The sequence below is a fragment of the Saccoglossus kowalevskii genome, chromosome 15, assembly GCF_978046115.1.
Source record: "Saccoglossus kowalevskii chromosome 15, keSacKowa6.1, whole genome shotgun sequence".
In the NCBI taxonomy this organism is placed as follows: domain Eukaryota; kingdom Metazoa; phylum Hemichordata; class Enteropneusta; family Harrimaniidae; genus Saccoglossus; species Saccoglossus kowalevskii.
In genome coordinates, this window is record NC_140655.1 from 20,353,171 (window position 1) to 20,380,375 (window position 27,205).

General features: G+C 35.3%; 1 protein-coding gene across 1 annotated transcript in view; it reads left to right on the top strand.

Annotated features, from left to right (window-relative positions):
- The window catches only part of LOC100368754 (uncharacterized), a 116,913-nt gene that overhangs the window by 13,502 nt on the left and 76,206 nt on the right, over window positions 1-27,205 (top strand). Inside the window, exon 2 of the mRNA XM_006822970.2 lies at window positions 10,813-11,112. Coding sequence (XP_006823033.1) covers window positions 10,911-11,112 — 202 coding nt within the window. The 5' untranslated portion in view covers window positions 10,813-10,910. The remainder of the gene's footprint in view (window positions 1-10,812; window positions 11,113-27,205) is intronic.

Below are 27,205 nucleotides of genomic sequence, written 5' to 3' on the forward strand. Positions count from 1 at the left end.
TGCTAGAACCCATCATTCCTGTTATTACCCACTGTTGCCTTCTGAACTGTGCTAGAACCCATCATTCCTGTTATTACCCACTGTTGCCTTCTGAACCGTACTAGAACCCATCATTCCTGTTATTACCTACTGTTGCCTTCTGAACTGTGCTAGAACCCATCATTCCTGTTATTACCCACCGTTGCCTTCTGAACTGTGCTAGAACCCATCATTCCTGTTATTACCCACTGTTGCCTTCTGAACCGTACTAGAACCCATCATTCCTGTTATTACCTACTGTTGCCTTCTGAACCGTGCTAGAACCCATCATTCCTGTTATTACCCACTGTTGCCTTCTGAACCGTACTAGAACCCATCATTCCTGTTATTACCCACTGTTGCCTTCTGAACCGTGCTAGAACCCATCATTCCTGTTATTACTGTTACCTTCTGAACCGTGCTAGAACCCATCATTCAATTAATGAACGGTGTAACATTCTAACTTAAACCAGGGCCTTGGCTGCTTAGTTGTTGTAATTGATAATTATTTTTTTTTTCACGAGCAGATGTGTTTTGTATTTAAAAGACCCCAATCAGATTACAGAATCAGAAGCTATGCATACCCCCTCTCGTCAATGATTATAATCTGGCTTTTGATTTTTCAAGATAAATTTCCAATTGCAATGTTCCAATTTATAATAATTGCTGGACAATCTGGCTAGCTACTTTTTGAAAGTTACCAATATTACTGGCCCGACATAAACATAGCTGGTCTCTGGCCAATGTTTAATTAAATTTGAACATATACATGTATACTGGAATTTAGCTGGAGTTAATTTTCGCTGAAAAGATATTTTGGGTGTTTTGTGTGTAATTTATTTTAACTGATTTTTGATTTTTTAAAACTTTGGAGAATTGGGTGAAATACATTTTTTTTTTTTTTATTTATTTTTTTTGCCTAAGCTCAGTTTGTTTCTTTCTAAAAGAGTTATGTAATACTCAGACATATTGCATAGACACCTACAGTTATCAGGAAATAAAACCCGACATTGTTTATCGTTAATGACAGTGGATTGCTACATCTGAAAGTGTAATGTGCCTTGTTAATGTGTGGGGATGATGTACAAATGCAATACCATGTAATCCTATGACGTAGAAAAATAACAAGACACTGACAAATTTAATGAGAAAGACATTAGGGTTAAACCACTATCGTAGTGGGGGTGTACAGTAGCAATTAAATGGGATTGCATAAACAGTGAATTCTGCTCTCTGTGACGTATTATTAGTTTGGGATCATAATTTAGGGCAAAAATGGCTTCATTTTGCCTGGGCAGCATTAGTTATATACCAACAACATTTCGAGGATGTGGTGGTGGTGGTGGTTCTTGTGGTGTTGCCCTATGGTTATTGTTGTGTTAAATTAATATTGATAACAGACAGTCTTCTTTGAATATAAGTATGTTTTAATATGGCTTGCATTCTCATCAGAGTTTCAGTATTTCCACGTTTATAACAAATTTTCTCATGATCTAGTCTGATAAATTGCTTTTTTGATAATACCTTTTTTCGTTTACCTATTTTCTTAAAATTGCTGAATTTCAGGATCCTCTTTTATTTATTTCCTGACGTGCAACGGAAACATAATTTTGCGCATTTTTGGATCCATCATTGGTTTGGTTATCAACGTTACTGACTCTCATTTCAAGCCCTCGTTTATCGTTAATGATATTCCATTTTTAAATTGATTTACTAGTATACTGTATGCATATAACCGAGACGTTATAAAATGTCTGAATGATTACCGCTGGATTAACCAAGGTTCCAGCCTTTTTTTTTTCTCTCGCCACAACCAAGATTCAATGGTGGTTATGCGAGTTTAATATTGCTAACACGTATTTTCTAAAGGCTTCGTAGATGTTTAATTATTTAGCTTGGATTCTTGTTTGCAGTGACATGGCTACACTATCAATTGATTGGGGATGTTTGATTAGGAAACAAATCATGTGTATTCATCGCTGCGTTTTGATGACTTTAATCCGTTGGAGTGGGGGTTGTCTCTATGATTGGATTGTTGCGATGAATAGATATGTGTTGTGCTTGTCGGACTTATTATATTTCCAATGAAACAATATCTGTGGTGTTATGTAATATTACAGAGCATGATGGGTACCAAAGGGATTGAGATTATTGTTCAGTTTACAGAGGTCTTGTTTACAGGGAACTCTGTATAAACTGAGTACTATTTAAAGGGTCTAGAATATTGTTCAGTTTACAGAGGTCTTGTTTACATGGAACCCTGTACAATTAAATATTGTTCAGTTTACAGAGGTCTTGTTTACAGGGAACCCTGTATAAACTGAGTACTGATTAAAGGGACTAGAATATTGTTCAGTTTACAGAGGTCTTGTTTACAGGGAACCCTGTATAAACTGAGTACTATTTAAAGGGACTATAATATTGTTCAGTTTACAGAGGTCTTGTTTACAGGGAATCCTGTGTAAACTGAGTACCATTTAAAGGACTAGAATATTGTTCAGTTTACAGAGGTCTTGTTTACATAGAACCCTGTATAATTAAACATTGTTCAGTTTACAGAGGTCTTGTTTACAGGGAACCCTGTGTAAACTGAGTACTGTTTTATAGGGACTATAATATTGTTCAGTTTACAGAGGTCTTGTTTACTGGAAACCCTGTGTAAACTGAGTACTGTTTAAAAACACTAGAATATTGTTCAGTTTACAGAGGTCTTGTTTACAGTGAACCCTGTATATGCTGAGTACTATTTAAGGGGACTAAAATATTGTTCAGTTTACAGAGGTCTTGTTTACATGGAACCCTGTATAATTAAATATTGTTCAGTTTACAGAGGTCTTGTTTACAGGGAACCCTGTGTAAACTGAGTACCATTTAAAGGACTAGAATATTGTTCAGTTTACAGAGGTCTTGTTTACAGGGAACCCTGTATAAGCTGAGTACTATTTAAAGGGTCTAAAATGTTGTTCAGTTTAAAGAGGTCTTGTTTACAGTGAATCTTTTCAAAAATGAACACCATTGGAACTGAAAATATTGTTCATTTTACAGGGATGTTTGTTTCTCTAATATTCCTCAATACAAATTCAACTGAAAAATGTGCATTTTTCTCAGTAGGCTTGTCATATTTGTGCAATGTTCAGATAACATTTACGTATAGCAATTTATTTTATTTCAACAGTGTTAACTTTTGTGACCAATCACAAAATAACCTGCTCAATTATTTCCAGATTTGTGTCAAGAATTTGAACCAAGACCTGCAGCCAATAGGAAATGTGTTCTTTTGGTTCAGAAAAATACATTTGAAAAATGTTGTACCATAGTGGGAAAAATAATGCCATTCAAAATCAGGGTCCTTCCAGATAATTATAAAGTGAAGGCCCTTCTCTGCAATTTTGGATAAACAGTGGAGCATTACAATAAATACCATAGTCGTGTTTAATAGGTTTGTTATTATGCCAAATTGGTTGCAGCGCTATACCAGGGAACATAATTGCACATTTGTTTATGACTTAAAAAAATTATAACAATAATTCATTGTGGATAAACATGTGATTAAAAGTTGCTAAAAGAACTTCATATAAAAGATAATCTTCATAGATTAAATGTCTTGACGAAACAAATTAAGCCTGAAGAATTAGAAGTGTGCTTGCTTGTTGTCATGGAAACCACAGTTCTGAGATTTCTTTGCTATTTTGACTGAAAAAGCCTTATACTGTGGAATACTTTATTTTCGCTGGAATTAATTTTCGCTGAAAATGGCTTTTTGGGAGTTTTGCTTGGAATTTATTTTCACTGATTTTTGATGAGTTTAATGTGAAATATAAGAAAAAAGGTATATTCGCTGGATTTTATTTTCACGGAATCATCCCTTCAGCAAAAATAACGAAAATAAATTCCAAGCGAAAATAAAGTATTCTACAGTAATTGATGAAGAGTTGAATGTAGCAGCCACTCAATTATTTTCCCATTTTTTTTCCCCAAAAATAATGTTGTTTTCAGTGAAAAAAATGTTTTTCAAAAGAAGATGTCAGTATTGAGTTAGTTTTTGCAGTGTTGTGTTCAGTTGAAAAGTTTGAAGATTGTCAAAAATTTATTAGGACAAAAAAAATATTATGAATACTTCAAAATTTAATGAACGTGCTTGTTCATGAGAACAAAACAGCAGAAATTAGCAATTAGTTTTTAAAAAAATGTACTTCCAATATTTGACCCTACACAAAAAAAGACTTGGTAATTGTAACTCAATCACATGTGAATATTTGTTTTAGTGTAAGTCTAATAAATTAACTTAAAGTTTCAATGATGGCTTTTTAATAATCTTACCCACTAGAAAAGCGCCCTCACAGTCTGGATAAAGACAAATATTGACTTAGTTTATTACATGTATTTAGTTTCCTTTTAAAAAAGTATATGAGAAAATTTGTTTTAATGCATATCGTATAATTATAATATTCCAGTAACTAAACATGATTGCTCAATAAATCATAATTTGAAAGAAAGGTCATTCATTAACATTGCCGGTATTATTATTGTGGTATACTGTAAAATACATTATTTTCGTTGGAATTAATTTTCGCTGAAAAGGCTTTTTGGGCGTTTTATATTGAATTTATTTTTACTGATTTTTGATAAGTTTAATGTGAAATATAGGAAAAAAAGTATATTCGCTGGATTTTATTTTCACAGAATCGTCCCTTCAGCAAAAATAGTGAAAATAAATTCCAAGCGAAAATAAAGTATTTTACAGTATTTGGTGGATTTTAACCATTTCACCACCATTTCCCTCTTTCCAATAAAATAACAATTTGACGAATGTTCGAGAAAAAATGTTACCTGGAGTAATAGATTTAATGATGTCATTTAACACTTTAAGACTTTAACATTTAACACTTATCAGTTTAAGAAAATCTACAATGATGCCTGAGTGATTGATTAAGTCAGGTTTACTTCATTCATGCGTCATTGAACACTTTGGTTGAATTGCTTGACGACATTGTTTACATGAATTGAAACAAAAACTAAAATTATTTCCTCTTTTGAGCAATTTTTCTTATTCAGCATTAAAAAATCAATATTTTTAATGAGTACTAAGAGAGAATAGTCAACCTGACATGTGCTTTATTTCATTTGATCGTTAACACTGGTCCACTCAATACTTGAATCATTGAACAATTTGCCTGAATGTCTTTGATGCCATAAATTGAATAAAAAAAAACGACGGCATGTGTCATGTTACACATGCATGGATACTTGTAATATAGGGATTATGCTGTATTTTGTAGATTAGACGTGGTAAAAAAATACTCAATTTTCAAATTCACTCACTTGCCAAAAAAACATGCATGCTGGATATTTTTTATAGGTAAAAAATACAGTTTCTGATTCGTCACAATTATCAGCGAGTTTATCATAATTCACAGTAGAAGTACTCCTCATTTAAATCAAAATTACAGCATTAGTTGCATCCACATTTCCTTTTAAGCCTTGTAAATATCATCTTGAGTAAAATAAGGCCACTGATCGACAAACAGATTTCCCTCAGGTCATCTCCAACATTGAGATTCAGGCATGTAGTTGGTTAAATAAGATTTTAATATTGTAATATTGATGATTTAATACTATAAAACTGCTTTAATTTTGCGCGAGGCAAGGTTTTAATGAATTTTACATGTTGATGGAATCCTACAACATTTTGCGGCAGAGTGACGCATGAATTTTCATCCCTGCGAATGACCTTAAATCATTTAAATCGTGAAAATGTCGAGTGTCGAAAATTGATCAGTTTACAGTGTTCAATTACACGTACTTGTATGTTTCACTTGGAATATTCCACTTGATAGAATGCTTTTTTTGGGGTATCAGCTACAATGATACAATATGTTCTGGTGCATTTATTTTGTAAAACAATTTTAGTAAAGATAATTTGAAAATGTTAGTTACATGAAATTTATACAAAATTTTTACGACATCATAATACTCAAGCTTGAAAATGTGTACCTCCTACATGCAATTTAGGATGCTTATGGGTTACCCTGTCTATATATTGCTAAACCACTGTGCATATTAATTACTCTAATTTTGCATAATTAGTTCTCTTATATATTTTCAGGAGAAATAATATCTCATGGTAAACATTGTTTTTGCGTGCTGTTTTATCACAAATTAATATTACCATTGTGATGGAGCTTTTTGTGAGAGAGAAATTTGACGTGTTTAAAAAGACAATAAAGGAAACATTTGTCTGATGACTGCGTGATGTTTAAAATAATGGGACTAAAAACTATATATATATTTGCAGAAAAAAAAAACTACTCCCCCTCCCTGATTAAGAGTACCCTTTTATATATGGATTTAGTGTTTTCAAAATATGTAAATCCAAATAAAGTTCGTAATGTACTGAACCGAAGTGAAGTGAGAATATAACATCCTCTATTATACCTGTGCATGTCACCCTGAATAGCTGAAAACACCAAAACATTGTTTCAAACTATAAGCAAAAATATTACGGTAGGTCTCAATAGATATTATTTTGTCTCTGACCCCGAGATGATCATAATTTTTTTTTCACCCTAAATTACTCTAAATGCACAAATAAAGAATGTTAGTGTTGCAGAGTGCTTCCCTTTAGGGAGAGAAACAGGAAGGTATTTTCTACGAAGGAAGTGACAAATTTAACTATACATTGTGTAGATTTTGAGCTACCAGTACACAGCTATGCAAAAACTGTTAATGCTTAACAAATTACTTAATCTTGGTGCATTCCATTTTATCATTAAAAGGGATGTCAGGTATGAATTTGAGGGACTGTATAGATTTCAAATATTTGCTATTCGTGACATGAGGTCGTAATTAATAATTTTAGATCAAACTATTTTCTCTTTACTGATTGGAATAGTGGATTCTTGTCTTTCCTCTGTATATACGGTCTGTGGCGATACTTGGTACCCGAGTGTCTAATCTATTTATCTACGGCTACTCATTGGGTACTGTGATTTGTATTGGTGTGTGCTATCATGTCTGCAGGATAAGTGATCAATATAAAATTGTTATTGATGAGGGCGGAAGATTCCATTATGGTGTCAGGTGTAAATGGCATGTGCAAGTGAAGAAGGTGATCTATTGTGATGGTATCGTCAATGTGCCTTTAATCCACAAAGCGTGTAATTATAGCAGCATGTGTGTGTGAGCAATGCAGTTTATCATGTGCTGTGTTGTCGTCTCATTTTCATGAGGGATTGGAATCTGCGAGAATAGGCAATTGAAGCTGGAATTCATCAGGAAATGTTTGCTGTTTGAATGGTCAATATATATAGTCATTTCTTTGTTGCTAAACAAGCGTGGACTGCGTTAGATGATTGCCTCAGAGGATAACGGTTTTGTGTGAAACAGATTGCTATCGAACAAAAAAAAAACTGAATGCATCAAGTTTGCTGCTGTGTGTTCTAGTCTCCTGTTCATCGTAAATTAAGTGACGGCGATATTGTAATCTTCTTGTCTCCTCGGAGCACAACAGCAGAGGTAAAATTTGTCTCTTTTGTTGAATGTACGTTCAGCGGCCGCTGTACAAATAGACTTCCAATAGACACATGTGGTTATAACAGCCGAGTGCCGTAATTGAGGCAACGTGTAGTCAAAGGGCCGTACTGTTACTCGCTTTGTTTGACCGTACAATTCGCTTCTATTCAGCATTAGTTTATCATAACCTGCGAACAATGGAGGCATTGGTGCGTGGGTAACTCAGCTTGAGTGTGATCCCCCCTCTTTACCTTTAGGATCACTGCTTTTTTTTTTTTTACACCATCGTGACTGAACCGCTAGGCTTTGTTTAATTATCAAGGAGTGATTATTTGCTTGACCAATGAGCTAGTTTGCTGTGCAACTGATAAGATATACTGTATATCCATGTCATACAACTGTATTTGTCTTTGTGACAAGGTATTGTACCCTTTTTTGAGCTCTACACTCTATAGTAGCCACTTATTAGCGGAACAATGTACCAAGTTTGACATTTGGTCTTGTCTGTCTTTGTGTGGAATTTTTTATGTATGGTTTCGGGGATACCGTGGTGCTCGCATCTCAATAATTAGTCAGGGCTTCTGGCTCGACTCTTGAGTACATTTATCGTGATACGATGACAGATCGGGGTGGGATTTATAACCGTAGTTACTGAAATATTGAGTGTTTTATAGAAGCCGCTATTTAACGATGTAGTTATTATATCACAGGGGTTAATTGTTCTGTGCGTGCATAGTTTTAAGCGGCTTTTACCAGAGTGACTGGAGGTCGTATTATTGAGACGTGTTTGTTTTAGACTGTTAAACGTATTGGCATATATTCCCACAGCATTGATAAAAATAGGAAGTGACCTTCCAATCTGATCTGACCGGCCGTAAATTGCTTAGAAAGCCAGGTAATTATAGTGTGATATGTAATGTATAGTCAGTGTCACGTACATGGTGTTTATGGTATTGGTTGTGGATTCAACAAAAGACAACTAATGGCTTTGAACGGTCAACGTCATGGTGTATGCTGTATATAAAAGTGTTGGTTCACAAAGGGATCAGTGTTGGCATCCCCTCGGGGGAGGTTTGATACAAACTCATACGTGCTGTGTACTGTAGTACAATCTATTTAAGTATTACCCTTTGTTAACTGGCTATTGTTTCTTAATGCCAGTTTGAAAAGTGTGGGTTACTTGTAAGTTTATGCGAACTCATCTGATCCATGTATGTCGTTTACCTTAAAAACAGAATAAGTATCGCTTCAGTAAAAAATACATTGTATATTCAGTGTTTCGCCTTTGTTGTCAATACTCACTGCTGGAAAGCATGGTGACAAATACTTGATAAATGGGGATGAATCTAATTTAACAAAAATGATACCATTGTATAATTGTTTTCACTCGAGTAGCATTGCCAGCCAAATTTTTTCGTGTATATAAATACATTGGCGAGTTTAAAATATAAGAGGATAATGGTGGATTTATCTATTTCTAGAAACTTCATGAAAATGTGTGAAATTAATGTATTTCATTAATATATTGTTAGTTTTTTGGCATAGTTTTTAAAAATGAATATGTTAAATATATGATGAAAATGTATATAATTTTGCGAAAACAAACTTAAATCCAACAGCACAAGAAATCATGCCTTTTACTGCAATATGTATGTACCCCTGAAACATTGAAAACCATCCAAAAATAAAAAAATAAATTGTCTGGAAAGAGGCTGTTATTTAACTTTATTCATATACTTCATTCAGTTGACTCTGCATCAGTCCTTGGGTGGACTGAACTGAAATGATCACTCCAATCTGTTGCCAGATTTATATTAACCCCGGTCACCATGCAACTATTACATTATCAACCAGAATGTCCTGAATTTACATCTTGTTTTTAAATCTGACTGAACTGAAATGCTATTCCGAATCAATTCTTGATTAAAAATTAAATTGAAAAACATTGGGATAGGATAAGATAACAGCTGCTGAGTTTTCATAATCAGTTGTTGCTACCAAGGCCAGACATAAATGCCTTATGCTATAATATCATTAGCTTAACTACAACTCCATAGCATCACCTGATAAAACTAATCACATGACAACGTCACCTGATAAAACTAATCACATGACAACGTCACCTGATAAAACTAATCACATGACGAGATGTCCATCATTGCTCTATTAGTAGCTAAATCAATAAATTAACTGCCCTTGAATGGTATGTTTTTTTTTGGTTACCATATCTGGAATTTCTACCCAGACTGAAAAACTACTTCGCAGTGTGTTATTAATTGTTCCAATATTCAACTAGAAATTACGAAATTTAATAAAATTGAGGTGGTTTTATCGTTTTTTGGCATGGAATTTAATAATTCCAGCCAGTTTTGGAAATTTATATTCAAAATTATTAACACATGCACAATAATTTTTAATTGTTCATATCACATTAAATTCATTAATAATAGATCTAATATTTCAAAATTATCTTAGATTAAATGAAAAATGGTAAAGAGATTCTCCTTCAAATTTATATTGGCTCAATGGATTTCAGATTATTTTAGTTATTATTTGTTTAATGATATTATTTAAACAATCCTGATTTTTTTTTTCATGAATGTGCAGTCTGTGGTATAAAATATTGGGCTTTGTTTCTACGTAACCACAAATATTTGTTGTTCTGTTTTGGTACCTTCCACCCCTGTTACAACTGTATTTATGGAATGTCTCATTCATTATAAAAAATGAAGCGGTAAATTCAGCGGAAGCATATGTGTTTATTGAATAGAGTCTGTTTTATTTTTTGTCTTTCCGCTGGCACGCTCAGTAGAATACGCGCAATATACAAAGTGTACATGTAGAGCGATAGTGAATAATGGGGGAGTGTTGGATCCCTGCTGTGATTAGCGACAGTTGAGGGTATTAGAGTCACGCTACTTTGCATTCCAGATCAGCATATTATGCGAGGGATTATGGAGAAAAAAAAAATATTGATCAGATCTTAGAGTAGCTGTTAGACAGAATGCAACAGCGCATTCAGATAGCATAGATATCCTGAAAGTGGAATATAATCAGTTTATTTCACGTGTACATAATAGGTTTATTTAGCAACGAATCGAAGGTGCTATGATGTGTTAATGCCTCTCGTACTGCATTTATTTCACTCACGCTAACATAATGTTTCCTGTTACAAGTACATGCTCGTATTCCCCCAGTATTAGTGTAACGAACAATTCATCTCCCTGTCATAGGCATTAGTATGTATATTTAATACCGACATTATATATTGATTATTTTCAGGTGACGCAAATAAAGTCAACCGTATCACATCATTTCCATGTCAGGTCAGTGAGATTGTTGGTTTGCGCCATAACCGAAGTGGTCTAATTAGATTCACAATGTGCGAAAAGATTTCGGATGAGTCTGCTTCGAAACGCCGCCGACAAAGTGTTACAGACTGTGGAGATTATGACGAAATCATCTTAGAAGGAACCTGCTCCCAGACTGGAAAAAAAATTCGGAAGGGAAAAACGCTAATAAACAAGCAGGGTGAAATTGTTAGATTCATCACAGAAAACAATTTAGTGTACAGACCCGGAGGTGAGTGTTTTTTTATACTCGTCACCCCTATGTATATAATGGTACCTGCCAAGTGAATGGAAGGTTATTAGTATATCATATTGTGCTCGAAATCGTGTTTAATGCTAACCAATGATTTGAAATGCCTTTTTCAAACCATTACATGTTATATTGTACTCTCACCACAGTCAATATATTATTACTCGGAAATATTATGGTTTCACTTATGTGTTAGCTTCATCGCCATGGGGATTATATTCTCATTTTCTTAACACGCATTATTGCTTTTGTGAACAATTTTTTTTTAATTTGTTTCAAGTGATTTCATTGCTGGTCAGCAATATTGTTTAAAGAAAGAGGAATCAAACTAATAAAATAAAAAAAAAAAATGTTTTATTTTATCTTACATTACATATAAATAAAACAAAATTACAGTCAACAATTTTTTCCAGAAACCAGAGTTGTCTTTGTGGGGAAAGTATTTCAACATATTATCAAAGTGCTGCTCTGTAAAAAAGTTGTATAGTATTTTTTCATTTAGAAGTACAAGTAAACCAGATATTTCATTTATTATATATACTTGAATTCAAATATATTACATTATATTAAAATCGTATTGCCATTGATATTAAATTTTAATAAAAATTAAATTTAAAAAAAAATTCAGTGAGTGTCCAAAGAAATATTTAAATTAAATTTCCATATTGCACATATAATCAGTAACATGCTCAGTGCAAAATTTGAAATTCCCTCCCACAATGTTTTGCACATAAGCTCAGTAGCGCAAAATTTGAATATCTCTTCCGTAATGCTTCGCGCATACCCTCAGTAGTGCAAAATTTTAGATTATCCCCCACAATGCTTTGCACATATGCTTGAAGTAACTTACTCAGAAGTGCAAAGTTTGAGATTATCTCTCACAGTGCTTTGCATATATGTTCAGTAACTTACTCAGTATGGCATCAATGGAGATTCTTTCCCACAATGCTTTGCACATATGCTCAGCAACATGCTCAGTAGGTCAACATTTGAAATTCTCTCCCATAATGCTTTGCACATATGCTCAATAACATGGTCAGTAGTGCAACATTTGAAATTCTCTCCCATAATGCTTTGCACAGATGCTCAGCAACATTATATTTGAACAAAAAACTATTCAGTAATTTTAAGATTCACAATGACGTGAAAAAAGTGATCACATTTTCGTGGCATACGATGGAAATTACATACGAGTTGAAGACGCCGTGCGAATTATAAGATGATCAAAAAATTGGAAAAAACAAAAGTACATGTTTATTTTGCATGTTTGCTAATCTCACTTGTTTTTTTGTTTTTTTACACAATCAAACCTTTTAAGGCATTCACGACATTGATTTAAAAAAAAAATATGTTTGATTGCTATGTGTGTGGAACTCACAAGATCATGAGATATTCCTTGCATACATAGACAGACAGACTGTATACCCTTATCGTATAAGTCCTTGGTACTGTAAAATACTTTATTTTCACTATTTTCGCTGAAGTCCAGTGAATATACCTTTTTTTTCTATATATTTTACATGCAACTTGTCGAAAATCAGTGAAAATAAATTCCAAACAAAACACCCATAATGTCTTTTCAGTGAAAATTAATTCCAGCGAAAATAAAGTACTTTGCAGTAGTATAGAACACCCTAAGAAGTCATGTGACCACTGCTGAATTCAAGATTCAGTAATGGAGGTAATATTATTGTAACTGTATGGCTACACTAGTGACTGGCAATATTTCAAGCTTGTCAAACCATAACTCTGATACTGCAACATTATGAATTATATAATTCATTTAACAATCATTCCTGATTAAAATTTAAAAAAAGTAAATAATCTTACCCAGAATTCCTTATTCATTATGTATAATATATATATATATATATATATATATATATATATATATATATATATATATATATATATATATATATATATATATATATATGGCTCTTATAAAGGAACAGCTTGACAAATTAAAGTGTCAGTTCCTGTTAAGTTAAAAAGCGATATTACCTAGCGTAATTACTGAAGGAATTCTCTTCCTGTGAACTGATTAACTGTAATATAATGGTCTTGACAGTTGTACCATAAATTATTCAATATAAGCACGTGATACGAAATGATAACGTTGGCCTCTGCTATATCTTACTGTACAAATGTTTCAATTTTGTCAGAGACCGATTTATGTGTGAAGAAAATTTCGCAGTAGCCTATTACGCTTTCTTTAAAGCGGGGGAGTCATCACCTACGCATGCGTCAGATGGCCGTCATTGATTACAAACAAGCGTCTACCCATGAGCATTTGCGTTTTTAGCGTGTGTTGTTATCGTTGTTTGGGACTCAATTCCCGCACATGCACAGGTGATGACCCTCCTGCTTTGAAATGGTAGTAGGTACATGAGATTGTATTCCGTATAACCAAATATTTTGGGCAATGTAAACTTTCTTCAATGTAGTAGCTGATTAGGGTTGCACATTTCTTGAGACTGACTTTCGCAAAATGTTTTCTATACGTATGCCTTCAAATCAACAAATTTATTAGTAATATTTTGTTCATCTTTTGCAATAAGTCAAATCTGAATCAAATGTGTCTAAATTGGTGGATAGAGAACACCTGCCAATTGAAAACATTATATATTAATTATATCTGCAATATTGACCTCACTTGCCCTCATAATATTTGCATAACTGACTTCATTAAGCTCTACATTATAATGTATTGTATAAACGAAATACAGGTTTCTGAAAATTACAGGAAAACAAATTATTTAACTTCGCCTGTACTTCATTATTTCTCTGACTATTATTTTACCAACAATATTCAACAAATCACTGTGCCCCCCACCTCCAATCTGGTGTCTGCAATTATTTAAGTGACGATATAATAGTACTCGATCTTTACCCTTACAATTTATTTATCTAATTTATTTGTTCCTTTTGTGTATGCGCTTCATAATCTTGCTCAGATTCCTAAGGGTTTGACCATTGAATTAAGGGGGGAGGGGTGCTTTTGAAAAAAGAAATAGCAGAAAAAAAAAGGGACAAAAAATAATAGAGGTAAGCGAGCAAATGTTCTAAATTCTACATCAAAAAGCTTTAATGAAGGAGAAAACTAATTCCACAGTTTTTTTACCATTCTCCCCTTGTGAATTTCTAATGGCCAACCCTATTTATTCTTCCAAATGCGCCTGATCCAGGCTCAGTGTATACAGTTTAGTGTTACGCGTCTACACTTGCACAAAGCCTAACCTCTCAAGCGGTATACTGTATTTAAAATCTAAGGCAACGGTGTATGTATTATTTATTGCCTTCTTCAGAACTCAGCAACCTTTATCTCAGCACGTTACCCACACATGCTTGCATTGACCAGTTCAAATAATCCCTCCTGCGTTTCATCACAAGTGGTGAATAGCCTTATTGTTATTGACGTACCACTGCACACCAATACAGTTATGCTCTCAAACGTCGGTGTCAACTTGCCACATTAGTACAGTTAATACTTTGCAATGGAAACATGGTTTTGTGTTTTTTTTTATAAAAAACAAATATCAACTAGACAGTTGATAAGCTAGAATTCACACAATTTGTTTTGTTTTTTCCCTCCCCGAAACTCGGTGGTACATAACTGAAACTACTTGGGTAAATTCCTCGGCTATTGTCTGATGTTGACAACCTTAGGGGTGTTTGATTTTGTGACCTCCAACCTTGCTAAGTCTCTCCTGTCTGGCTATTATGCCTGGTAGCATAGGTGATGTACTGTTTAACGTGGTATTTGTTTGGTTATGCACCCCGTAATGCTTAACACCGAAAATATGTAGCTTTGCAGCAGACTCAGATATCAATGGCTAATCAGTATCAATGGGGGCACGCAGTTCGTTTGCAGAGATATTTGGATCTTTCAAGCTCAAGTTTGCAGTTGTATTGATTGATTCACCATTCATTGGATGTCACGTATTTGACCAATCACGTGGCAGTGTTAACACAGGTTTGATTGAGGCGCCCGTCATTTTAGCTGTCATACACCGTCTTGTTGTCGTTTTGAACAATTAATGATACAGCAAGAAGTAAGTATGATTTAAACCAAACAGTGATTCTGGATTGTGCAAATAGCCACGTGATTTGTGTACTATGTTATTTATCTGTTAACAAACGTTGTCCTTGGTAATTTTACACACTTTAGGTTTATCGAGCATAGCGTGTAGTATTCCCGCTGACTGTCAATCGATTTGCAATTCTATCCGTATTGTCAATACTTGCACGTTGCTCCACTTATACTAAAATGTTAAAATACATTGCATCAAAATTAATCTCATACACATGTACTAGCTTCAAGTGTTTTTGAATAAGCATTATGCATGACCCCTAAAGGTCACACATCCTGGTATTCTGTGGGGGTATTGTCCTCCTATAATAGTAACAATTTGAGCTGTTTTTCAACTTCAAGGACAAATGTTTGTATTTTTTTGGAAAGTCCTTGAGAAAAATATCATTGATAGTGAAATTCTACCCCTTGCAAGTACCAGGATGTGTGACCTTTTTGAGGTCATGTAAAGTACCAGGATGTGTGACCTTTTAGAGGTCATGTACAGTACCAGGATGTGTGACCTTTTAGAGGTCATGTAAAGTACCAGGATGTGTGACCTTCTAGAGTTTATGTAAAGTACCAGGATGTGTGACCTTTTAGAGGTCATGTAAAGTACCGGCACTCAGAATTTCCGACCAGGACAAAAAGTTGGCGACCAGCACTATTCTATTTTTTATGATACACACAGGATGTCGGCCACTGGACCATCATTATATTGTCCTTGTTGGTTTTAACACACAACACAATGCAAAAAATTAACACACAACAAAACTTGAAAGAAGATACCGCTGTTCAAAATCAACGTACACGTGTGACATCAGCCTAACGTGTTTTTGTTTTAACCTCCGATTGACATTCTGTTAGTTTTAACAAACGAACCAGATCGAAATAAGTCGTACATCAAGATAATGGAAGGGGAGACAATGAGAAATAAATAGAAGAAAGGATTACCATTGCAAGTTTAGTTGTGTGTACGATTTGCCGAGTTGAACAATAACTTGCTTACTTCACCGGCAGCAATGCGTCAAGCTGTCGTTCGTTTAATCTGCACTTGCACTCGAGTGTACCGTAGTAACCACCATTGATGTTTTGGCTTCATGACTCATTCATAAAAATAAATTCATAAGCTATATTCAGTCAGCGATACAAGGAATACTAATTTCTCACTATTAATGTGATTTACCAGCGTTCCATCAGAAAAGAAAACAATTAAATTCTTGTTGCCACTTTTGCCGTAACAAACGGACGACACGCTTTGAAAAAAAAAAGGCTGCCAGGTCAGAGGTCAATGTCTAAAAATACGTATTTTAGACGTGATTTCAAAAGTGTATATATTTTTTTCACTTTTATTAAAAAGCAGATTAATTTTACATTGAAATATTTAAAATAAATAAAAGTTAAAATAATTAAAGTAGTTGATTCGTAGCTAGTAGGATGGAAAATGAATATTAATTAGCTCATGAATATTAATTAGTGATCCGCACTCAAATCAAGCTGGGCAGAACCCTGTGTACCCTCATGGTCATGCATCACGTATATTGTTGCTTCCTTGCATTTCTGAATTGTGACCCCTACCCACCCACTCTGGAAAGTGAGTGTATTAATCCTTTGGAATTGCCTTTTAGAAAATATACAGGGTACTTGCATAATTTTTTCCAAGTCTGTCCCAAAACTTTCCAGATCTGTAGGCATTTATACATTTGGACCAAAAATTTAAATTAAAAGAAAAAAAATGTATGAAATTTTGCACTAAAATGTTGGCGGGATAAGTAATCATATGTGTGCATGAATCTGCTAGATTTAAATCTTTGCCTGGTTTAACCTTTTTACAACCAGACTTTCTTGCCCAAATTTGTCCGTACTTTTTTCTTATATTTTTCAATATTTCTGGAAATGAACCCTAATTTTTGAGCCAACAGACAAAATTCAAATTAATTTTTAGTTTTTACTCAGAAAATTTGCTAATTTTGTCCCAATCTTCTGAAGGAAAGTGCAGACTATAAACGGGACTATTTTGTGAATTTGTGATGAAAAGAGGGATGTGGTGGTGAAAAGGTTACACACTCACCCAGGTAATAGATATTTGGAGTTCAGGTCAAAATGCAAATAATGCATGCTTGTTTCCATAGAAACATTGGTATTGTATTTTTTTTATCTCAAGAATTTGTTAGCCATTACATAAATAAGTCTACTACAAAAAAACAAAAAAAAACATCTTGAATTCCAAACATAGCTATTTATCGTGTCTAGTTTCGAGACTGTTCGTTTCTGTTCAAAATGATATCAATAATGAGAGACCTTTGAGTACCAATGTGATTTTACCCTTTGCTTCAGAATACTAAAAAAATACTCCTGGAAAACACTTCAAAAGCTAGAGAAACAAATTTTTGTGAGTCAAGTGAAATTACTAAATTTTGAACACTTTTCCATTGTGCACGTGCACACCTTCAAATGAACAAATCCTGAAAGTATATAGCAATAAAGAGATTACAGCAATCCTCGTAAAAAGAATTTGGCCATGCTGTTACTTTATAGTCTGTTGTATTACGTAGTTAGTGTTTGTGTACGGCTATCAATATATAGCGTCTTTGCACGTTGACAGATACCATTGTTATTCAAATTGCTACAGGGAATTAGACAAGATGCAGAACTAATGATTTTGACACCCCCACCACTGCCTTCTAGGTAGGGTCAAAGCAAAAGAGCTTAACTATGAGACTCTCCATTTTCACCAATTTGCTTGTGCTGACGTAATTATTGAAAGGTTTGGCAAATTTGAAAAAATTAAAACCGTATTCGTGTGTGGAAGATTACATCGATAGTTTATTGCCCCAAGGCACTCGTATCATATGCTGTGCGAGTACTGTGTGATATGATTCACAATAACTACTCTATCCTGCAGGGCACTTCATTATTTTCCCACCCAAAATAAATATTTTTAAAATAAATTTTGTAAATATTTCCCATAATTAGGCATAGTAACCTGAATAATGCATTGCCTATTACACCAAACATGTGGTCAATTGTGCTTTTTTTCTTCTGATATTAGCATTAAGTTATTTGAATAATTATGAAAATGTGCATATTTAAATGAAATGTTTCTGTATATATTTCTGTTTCACTCATTGCTGATAATGGAAAAACTCTGTATAACTGTAACAAATTTTCTGTCCAAAATTTGTCTAACTTTTTTAAATCAACAAAAAAATGTCTCATACAAGAGTAGATTTCAGTAGACTGATTTTAGCAGCTAAGGACATTTTTTTTTAATGTCCTCTGCCTGATGCAATATACTGATGGCCCTGGGCAATGGAGTGGTTTGTACGTAGAATATTAATAACGGCGATAACGATCACCTTCAATTTATTATTGCTAAGTTGTATTCGATTCCTGTTGATAATATAAAAAGACTCCATCACTCTGACTAACTGATGTCAAATCTACAGTTTCATGGCTTACTGGGTTTGTATATGTTTCAAATGTCAAATATTAGCTTAAATACATCTCTGTGAAAACAAAGATGTAATGTAACATACTGCGTCATATAATGATGGCCACTGAGATTTTATTTTCTGTTTCCCATCTAAGTAGAAATACAAAGCAAGTGAAAAACTCAAAATATTATAATTTGGTTGAAAATCACATTGTCATTGTCATGTTTGGTGATTTTCACAAAATTAAAACTTTTCAGTGATTTTTTTTTCCAAAAAAGTTGACTTTGACATTGTGAAATTATATTCAAAATTGACAATGAAATTATAGAAAAATCTGTAAAATTATACAAAAGGTTCCAAAATATTGGCCGAAGAAATTACAATGTTCAAAAGGTATAAACGCATTTTAGACAATTTGCAAATATACAGATGCTATTTTTGTTTGCACCTCTACATGTACCTACCTAGCTTACATTGATGCATCTATGTTTGACACTGTAAAATGACTTGAAAACATTAGTCCTTAAATTTTCATAAGTGATCACTTTCTTATGTGATACTTGTGCTCCTTGTCAGTTTTATTGCCTCGTAAAATAATAATTGTACTGTGGGCTACAGTAAGAATTGTGGCTAGTGCTGCTTTAATGCCTTTCATATTGCTTTCATTGAATCTTTCAAATCTGCCCTCAATCTTATGTTAATATTTTATGTATTTTTCTTTTTAACTTTTAATATTGAGTAAATAGGTAAAGGATCTCCAATGAGTGACCATGTAATATCAGATGTATTTGAAATTACGCTTTGTAACAAGTGTAGTTTTCAAGCTTTATTCATGTGCATTCATGAATGCCATTTCTTGAATACAGTTCACCAAAAATTTAACGCTGTTGCGTTTTTTTTTGTTTTGTTTTTTTCAATTTTCTCAGAAGTCAATATGGTTTTCAGTACACCTTTTTACTAACTTTGGAAGTATTTCATTCAGTGGCTTTTTACGAATTTCATGAGAAATCGGCAACTGATACAACTGGAAAGGTATTTAGACAGGATTATGGTTCTCATAGGATTGAGTTTGGACATGTCTCCATTTTAACAGGGTTCACTTTTCACAGGTTTTTAGTTTGCACATAGTATTGGTTTCTACTGGCTTCAATGTCTGGATGGATAATTCATTTCCAGATTTTTACTAATTTTATTTTTGTTTGTTTGTTGTGAAAACCTTAAAGGATTTCTATGTGTTTCTAGTTTACAAAGGGTTCGTGTTACGCAGAATACTGTAATAGATAGTTATTGGCAATGTGAAAACATTCAAGCCTGCAACTGTCCGATAATGAGGTGATAACAACTCTATAAATATCAGTAGTCAGACATAATAGCTTGTCACGACCACAGGAAGTAGGCTGGAAACTTACGGAATTACAAACCTTGTACTGAGCAGGGTGCACTAGGATATGCAATTACAGCATTTTGTTTTGAAAGTCAAACACATTAAATGCTAGAAACATTGGATGATAAATTGCTTAGGTTATGCAATTGCATTGAGAAGCTGGGTAATAGATGTGACTTTAGTGAGATTTATTGGACGTATCTGAGTATAGGTTAGTTTAACATAAGTAAATATATATGCCTTTATGTGAACACAAATAGAATGGTTTGACCTAGAATGCAATGAACTTAAAAATGTTCACAAGCTGCCCCAAGAAAAAAATATATATTAAAAGACAAACACTTTTAGGTCAGTGTTGTGTTGGGAAATTTGACTGTTACGGGTCAGTGTTGTGTTGGGCAATGTGAGTGTTACGGGTCAGTGTTGTGTTGGGCAATGTGACTGTTACAGGTCAGTGTTGTGTTGGGCAATGTGACTGTTACAGGTCAGTGTTGTGTTGGGCAATGTGAGTGTTACAGGTCAGTGTTGTGTTGGGCAATGTGACTGTTACAGGTCAGTGTTGTGTTGGGCAATGTGACTGTTACAGGTCAGTGTTGTGTTGGGCAATGTGAGTGTTACGGGTCAGTGTTGTGTTGGGCAATGTGAGTGTTACAGGTCAGTGTTGTGTTGGGCAATGTGAGTGTTACAGGTCAGTGTTGTGTTGGGCAATGTGACTGTTACAGGTCAGTGTTGTGTTGGGCAATGTGACTGTTACAGGTCAGTGTTGTGTTGGGCAATGTGACTGTTACAGGTCAGTGTTGTGTTGGGCAATATGACTGTTACAGGTCAGTGTTGTGTTGGGCAATGTGACTGTTACAGGTCAGTGTTGTGTTGGGCAATGTGACTGTTACAGGTCAGTGTTGTGTTGGGCAATGTGACTGTTACAGGTCAGTGTTGTGTTGGGCAATGTGACTGTTACAGGTCAGTGTTGTGTTGGGCAATGTGACTGTTACAGGTCAGTGTTGTGTTGGGCAATGTGACTGTTACAGGTCAGTGTTGTGTTGGGCAATGTGACTGTTACAGGTCAGTGTTGTGTTGGGCAATGTGACTGTTACAGGTCAGTGTTGTGTTGGGCAATGTGACTGTTACAGGTCAGTGTTGTGTTGGGCAATGTGAGTGTTACAGGTCAGTGTTGTGTTGGGCAATGTGACTGTTACAGGTCAGTGTTGTGTTGGGCAATGTGACTGTTACAGGTCAGTGTTGTGTTGGGCAATGTGACTGTTACAGGTCAGTGTTGTGTTGGGCAATGTGAGTGTTACAGGTCAGTGTTGTGTTGGGCAATGTGACTGTTACAGGTCAGTGTTGTGTTGGGCAATGTGACTGTTACAGGTCAGTGTTGTGTTGGGCAATGTGACTGTTACAGGTCAGTGTTGTGTTGGGCAATGTGACTGTTACAGGTCAGTGTTGTGTTGGGCAATATGACTGTTACAGGTCACTGTTACAGGTCAGTGTTGTGTTGGGCAATGTGAGTGTTACGGGTCAGTGTTGTGTTGGGCAATATGACTGTTACAGGTCAGTGTTGTGTTGGGCAATGTGACTGTTACAGGTCAGTGTTGTGTTGGGCAATGTGACTGTTACAGGTCAGTGTTGTGTTGGGCAATGTGACTGTTACAGGTCAGTGTTGTGTTGGGCAATGTGAGTGTTACGGGTCAGTGTTGTGTTGGGCAATGTGAGTGTTACAGGTCAGTGTTGTGTTGGGCAATGTGAGTGTTACAGGTCAGTGTTGTGTTGGGCAATGTGACTGTTACAGGTCAGTGTTGTGTTGGGCAATGTGACTGTTACAGGTCAGTGTTGTGTTGGGCAATGTGACTGTTACAGGTCAGTGTTGTGTTGGGCAATATGACTGTTACAGGTCAGTGTTGTGTTGGGCAATGTGACTGTTACAGGTCAGTGTTGTGTTGGGCAATGTGACTGTTACAGGTCAGTGTTGTGTTGGGCAATGTGACTGTTACAGGTCAGTGTTGTGTTGGGCAATGTGACTGTTACAGGTCAGTGTTGTGTTGGGCAATGTGACTGTTACAGGTCAGTGTTGTGTTGGGCAATGTGACTGTTACAGGTCAGTGTTGTGTTGGGCAATGTGACTGTTACAGGTCAGTGTTGTGTTGGGCAATGTGACTGTTACAGGTCAGTGTTGTGTTGGGCAATGTGACTGTTACAGGTCAGTGTTGTGTTGGGCAATGTGAGTGTTACAGGTCAGTGTTGTGTTGGGCAATGTGACTGTTACAGGTCAGTGTTGTGTTGGGCAATGTGACTGTTACAGGTCAGTGTTGTGTTGGGCAATGTGACTGTTACAGGTCAGTGTTGTGTTGGGCAATGTGACTGTTACAGGTCAGTGTTGTGTTGGGCAATGTGACTGTTACAGGTCAGTGTTGTGTTGGGCAATGTGACTGTTACAGGTCAGTGCTGTGTTGGGCAATGTGACTGTTACAGGTCAGTGTTGTGTTGGGCAATGTGACTGTTACAGGTCAGTGCTGTGTTGGGCAATGTGACTGTTACAGGTCAGTGCTGTGTTGGGCAATGTGACTGTTACAGGTCAGTGTTGTGTTGGGCAATGTGACTGTTACAGGTCAGTGTTGTGTTGGGCAATGTGACTGTTACAGGTCAGTGTTGTGTTGGGCAATGTGACTGTTACAGGTCAGTGTTGTGTTGGGCAATGTGACTGTTACAGGTCAGTGTTGTGTTGGGCAATGTGACTGTTACAGGTCAGTGTTGTGTTGGGCAATGTGACTGTTACAGGTCAGTGTTGTGTTGGGCAATGTGACTGTTACAGGTCAGTGTTGTGTTGGGCAATGTGACTGTTACAGGTCAGTGTTGTGTTGGGCAATGTGACTGTTACAGGTCAGTGCTGTGTTGGGCAATGTGACTGTTACAGGTCAGTGTTGTGTTGGGCAATGTGACTGTTACAGGTCAGTGCTGTGTTGGGCAATGTGACTGTTACAGGTCAGTGCTGTGTTGGGCAATGTGACTGTTACAGGTCAGTGTTGTGTTGGGCAATGTGAGTGTTACAGGTCAGTGTTGTGTTGGGCAATGTGACTGTTACAGGTCAGTGTTGTGTTGGGCAATGTGACTGTTACAGGTCAGTGTTGTGTTGGGCAATGTGACTGTTACAGGTCAGTGTTGTGTTGGGCAATGTGACTGTTACAGGTCAGTGTTGTGTTGGGCAATGTGACTGTTACAGGTCAGTGTTGTGTTGGGCAATGTGACTGTTACAGGTCAGTGTTGTGTTGGGCAATGTGAGTGTTACAGGTCAGTGTTGTGTTGGGCAATGTGACTGTTACAGGTCAGTGTTGTGTTGGGCAATGTGACTGTTACAGGTCAGTGTTGTGTTGGGCAATGTGACTGTTACAGGTCAGTGTTGTGTTGGGCAATGTGACTGTTACAGGTCAGTGTTGTGTTGGGCAATGTGACTGTTACAGGTCAGTGTTGTGTTGGGCAATGTGACTGTTACAGGTCAGTGTTGTGTTGGGCAATGTGACTGTTACAGGTCAGTGTTGTGTTGGGCAATGTGACTGTTACAGGTCAGTGTTGTGTTGGGCAATGTGACTGTTACAGGTCAGTGTTGTGTTGGGCAATGTGAGTGTTACAGGTCAGTGTTGTGTTGGGCAATATGACTGTTACAGGTCAGTGTTGTGTTGGGCAATGTGAGTGTTACAGGTCAGTGTTGTGTTGGGCAATGTGACTGTTACAGGTCAGTGTTGTGTTGGGCAATGTGACTGTTACAGGTCAGTGTTGTGTTGGGCAATGTGACTGTTACAGGTCAGTGTTGTGTTGGGCAATGTGACTGTTACAGGTCAGTGTTGTGTTGGGCAATGTGACTGTTACAGGTCAGTGTTGTGTTGGGCAATGTGACTGTTACAGGTCAGTGTTGTGTTGGGCAATGTGACTGTTACAGGTCAGTGTTGTGTTGGGCAATGTGACTGTTACAGGTCAGTGTTGTGTTGGGCAATGTGACTGTTACAGGTCAGTGTTGTGTTGGGCAATGTGACTGTTACAGGTCAGTGTTGTGTTGGGCAATGTGACTTAATATTTTACAATGTTTTGTACTACTAATCATATGACTTGCTTCAATTATTTACGTCAGACGCTCAGATAGCATGTTATAAAAAAAATGGATGGGTGACCCTCGCATTCTAGAGTACAATATTGTCATGTATGTACATGATATATTTTATTAAAAACACTTATACACACTCTATAGTGTTAACATTCGATACAATATACAATTAAACTCTCTGCCTCTGCTCATCAGCTTCACTGTTAATGTTGTTATACATTTATAAACTACCGCACTGGAGAAGGAGAAAGTTTCACATCGTATTAGCAACCCAATCAAATTAATATTGATTCAAGTCGATTAAGTTAGATAGTTTCCCAGTGGGACAATCTCATGTCTATAGTTTAAAATTAAATTTACTCTCCAGTACCCAAGGCATACTGTGCTGTTTTTTTTTTTTCATTCAGTGTGCCACATATACTTCTATCATCCAAAGTGTTAGATTCAAGACTGGCCTACAACTGACAGATCTCTTTTATTCTTCCTAAGGGGGTATTTTTGAGTGATCGTGTAGAAATATTTGTGTTTGTTTTTTTGCGGACACCGAATAATAACCCCTCGAGTGGCCAATTTTGTTCTCACTCAAATTGGGGGAAATTTGTACACATTTTTTGTAATTTTCACTGAATACAGTGAATTCAATCTTAATTTTGGGCAGAACAAACAAAATGTGACATAGCCTCTAGTTTTTGTTCAAAAAATTTATGAAAATTTTCGTCAATATTTTTTGTGTGGAAAAAAGCAGACTATGTTGACTTTTATGCTTGATAAACTGTCAGTCAATTTTCAATACTAGGATTTTTTTTCAATTTGAAGATTTAATGGCATTTGTGAAAATTCCACAAAAGCAGTTGACACTTGTTTCATGGGATATCATCTCATTAATTCACTGCTACAAAATTCCATGAATTCATGAAAGTTTTTCTCGCATTTTCCGATGAAGGAGTAAATAACAATGGCAGATAATTAGTTGAACCAGTTGCAAGTTCAAATTTGATAAAATTGCAAAAGCAGTTAAAAGTAATAGGGAAAAAATATAGGGAATTTCCACATTTTTCGCTGAGCATCAATGCGAACTCTTGTTACTTTAAAAATATTTCATTCCCATTCCCATTAACTTTTAATAATTGGTGAAGTGCCTTAAAAGTTAAGTTTTCACAGGTTGTTTTTGACCTTTAACCTCTTAAAATGTGTTTGTTGATGTTTCAAGTAATTCTAGTAGTCGATTGTTTGTTTGCAGAACACTACCAATTGGCTATTTGCTGTCATAATATTGGTTTCACTGTCAGAATACAAGCCAACTTGAGTTACAATAACTATGTTTACATATTCATCAAGATTGATGTGAACCCTATGGGGGTATACACACAGTGTTAATTTCTATCTTTGTAAGCAGCGTCTTTTATAATTGGACGAAGCTATAAAGAGATGTTTATTCTCCCTCTTTCAAACTTTGTATTAGAAATGATGACATTGCCGGAGGTTAAGGTGATAGCTTGCAGTCCTGGAAAAATTACCATGCACTCAATCTGTTTTATTTGTCCTTGACTTTGTTGGGTTTTATGTGACAGAGTTTTTAAGAGCTTACTTTCAGCATAGACCTTAGAAAACATGTTTTCTAAGGTCTTTGCTTTCAGTCCTGTTTCTAAAGCCAAATTCTAGTTCAGTAAAATGTGTGTACACCAAATCATCCTGTGTATTTGGAGTCCTGTTTAAATTGAACCATGTTTGTGGTGATTACCAATACAATACAATACAATACATTTGATGTTATATTCATTTAAGTTAAAAATGTGCTTTTAATAGAAACAATTCAGGATTGGATTTGCATTTTTTTTGTAAAAATTAGATGCTTAAAATTAACCATGTAACTTTTTTTTTTTTTTTGATGTTTTTTTCTCCCAAGATCTACTAGCAATGGGAAATTTGTTCCAAAATTAACAACAATTTAGAGGTAAAAATTATATCGTTCAAATGATATATAAGTATAAAATATTAATCTGCTAGCTGCCGGAGATTGTTGAATTATTGATGAAATACTTGAAAGCATTTCTGAATTGCTTGCATTACAGTGTATGCTGAATGTTATACTCTACCTGAACTGTGAGGGCAGTGTTTTCATTGTATGAGCTTGTATAGGTCGGAATTTCTCATTATTCTAATACAAACATTTATATAAATAAATTTAAGTAAGTTGTATGTAAACTAGAAAAATGAATCTGAAAGGGTTTGGCTGCCTTTTGTGGGGGGGGGGGGCATTTTTTGATCTCATAAAAAAAAATTGGATTGTAAATTAGAATTTTCACATTTTTTCTACAAATTTATATACATAAATACATATTGTAAATATTTATGAAATCAAATGTTCGATAATAATTAATATCCCCTCCCTCTGATTTCATGGTCTACTCCTAGATTGATGTAAGTAGCGCTATTGAAAACAGAGTGTTCAGCGATAGCTATGAAATATGATATATGAATCTGATAACATCTACGACAACTATCGGCGACAACTATCGGCTGCTGCTTAGTTATCAATATCCTACCTTGTCTGTATCAGTTTTGGATAACATGAAATTATATATCACGATCTCTTAGTCTTGTGTCTGTTTTACGAACAAAATAAAATAGGCATTTCTCATCAAGTTTGTGATTCCCTTGATAAAAATAAAACATTGTTGAATTATCGCTGTCTCTGTTCGTGGCTGGTTTGTTTTAGGAGACATACTCAGCTGCTTGAATTATCTTTATTGTGAGCTGATTTCACTTTTAGCGTAAACATTCTTTCTTTTTTCTTCAAACCATTTTCACATTGAAAAGCTTTGTCTGTTAGGTTTGAAATTGATATAAAATAAAATAACGCGTAATGATCTGAATGAACAGAGATGTAAAAATTAATAGTAATGGTGTCGGCTCAATATAAATAAACTAGTAGCTGTTATTACTCTAAGATCTTGTTCAGGCAGTGTTTGTTGCTGCTTGTACAGTTTTTTTCCCCACCAAAAATAATCCAACTTTTAATGGTATTCTATCATTTTTCTGTTTGCTTGAATATTTAGACTCAATATTTATGATATTAACATGATAGT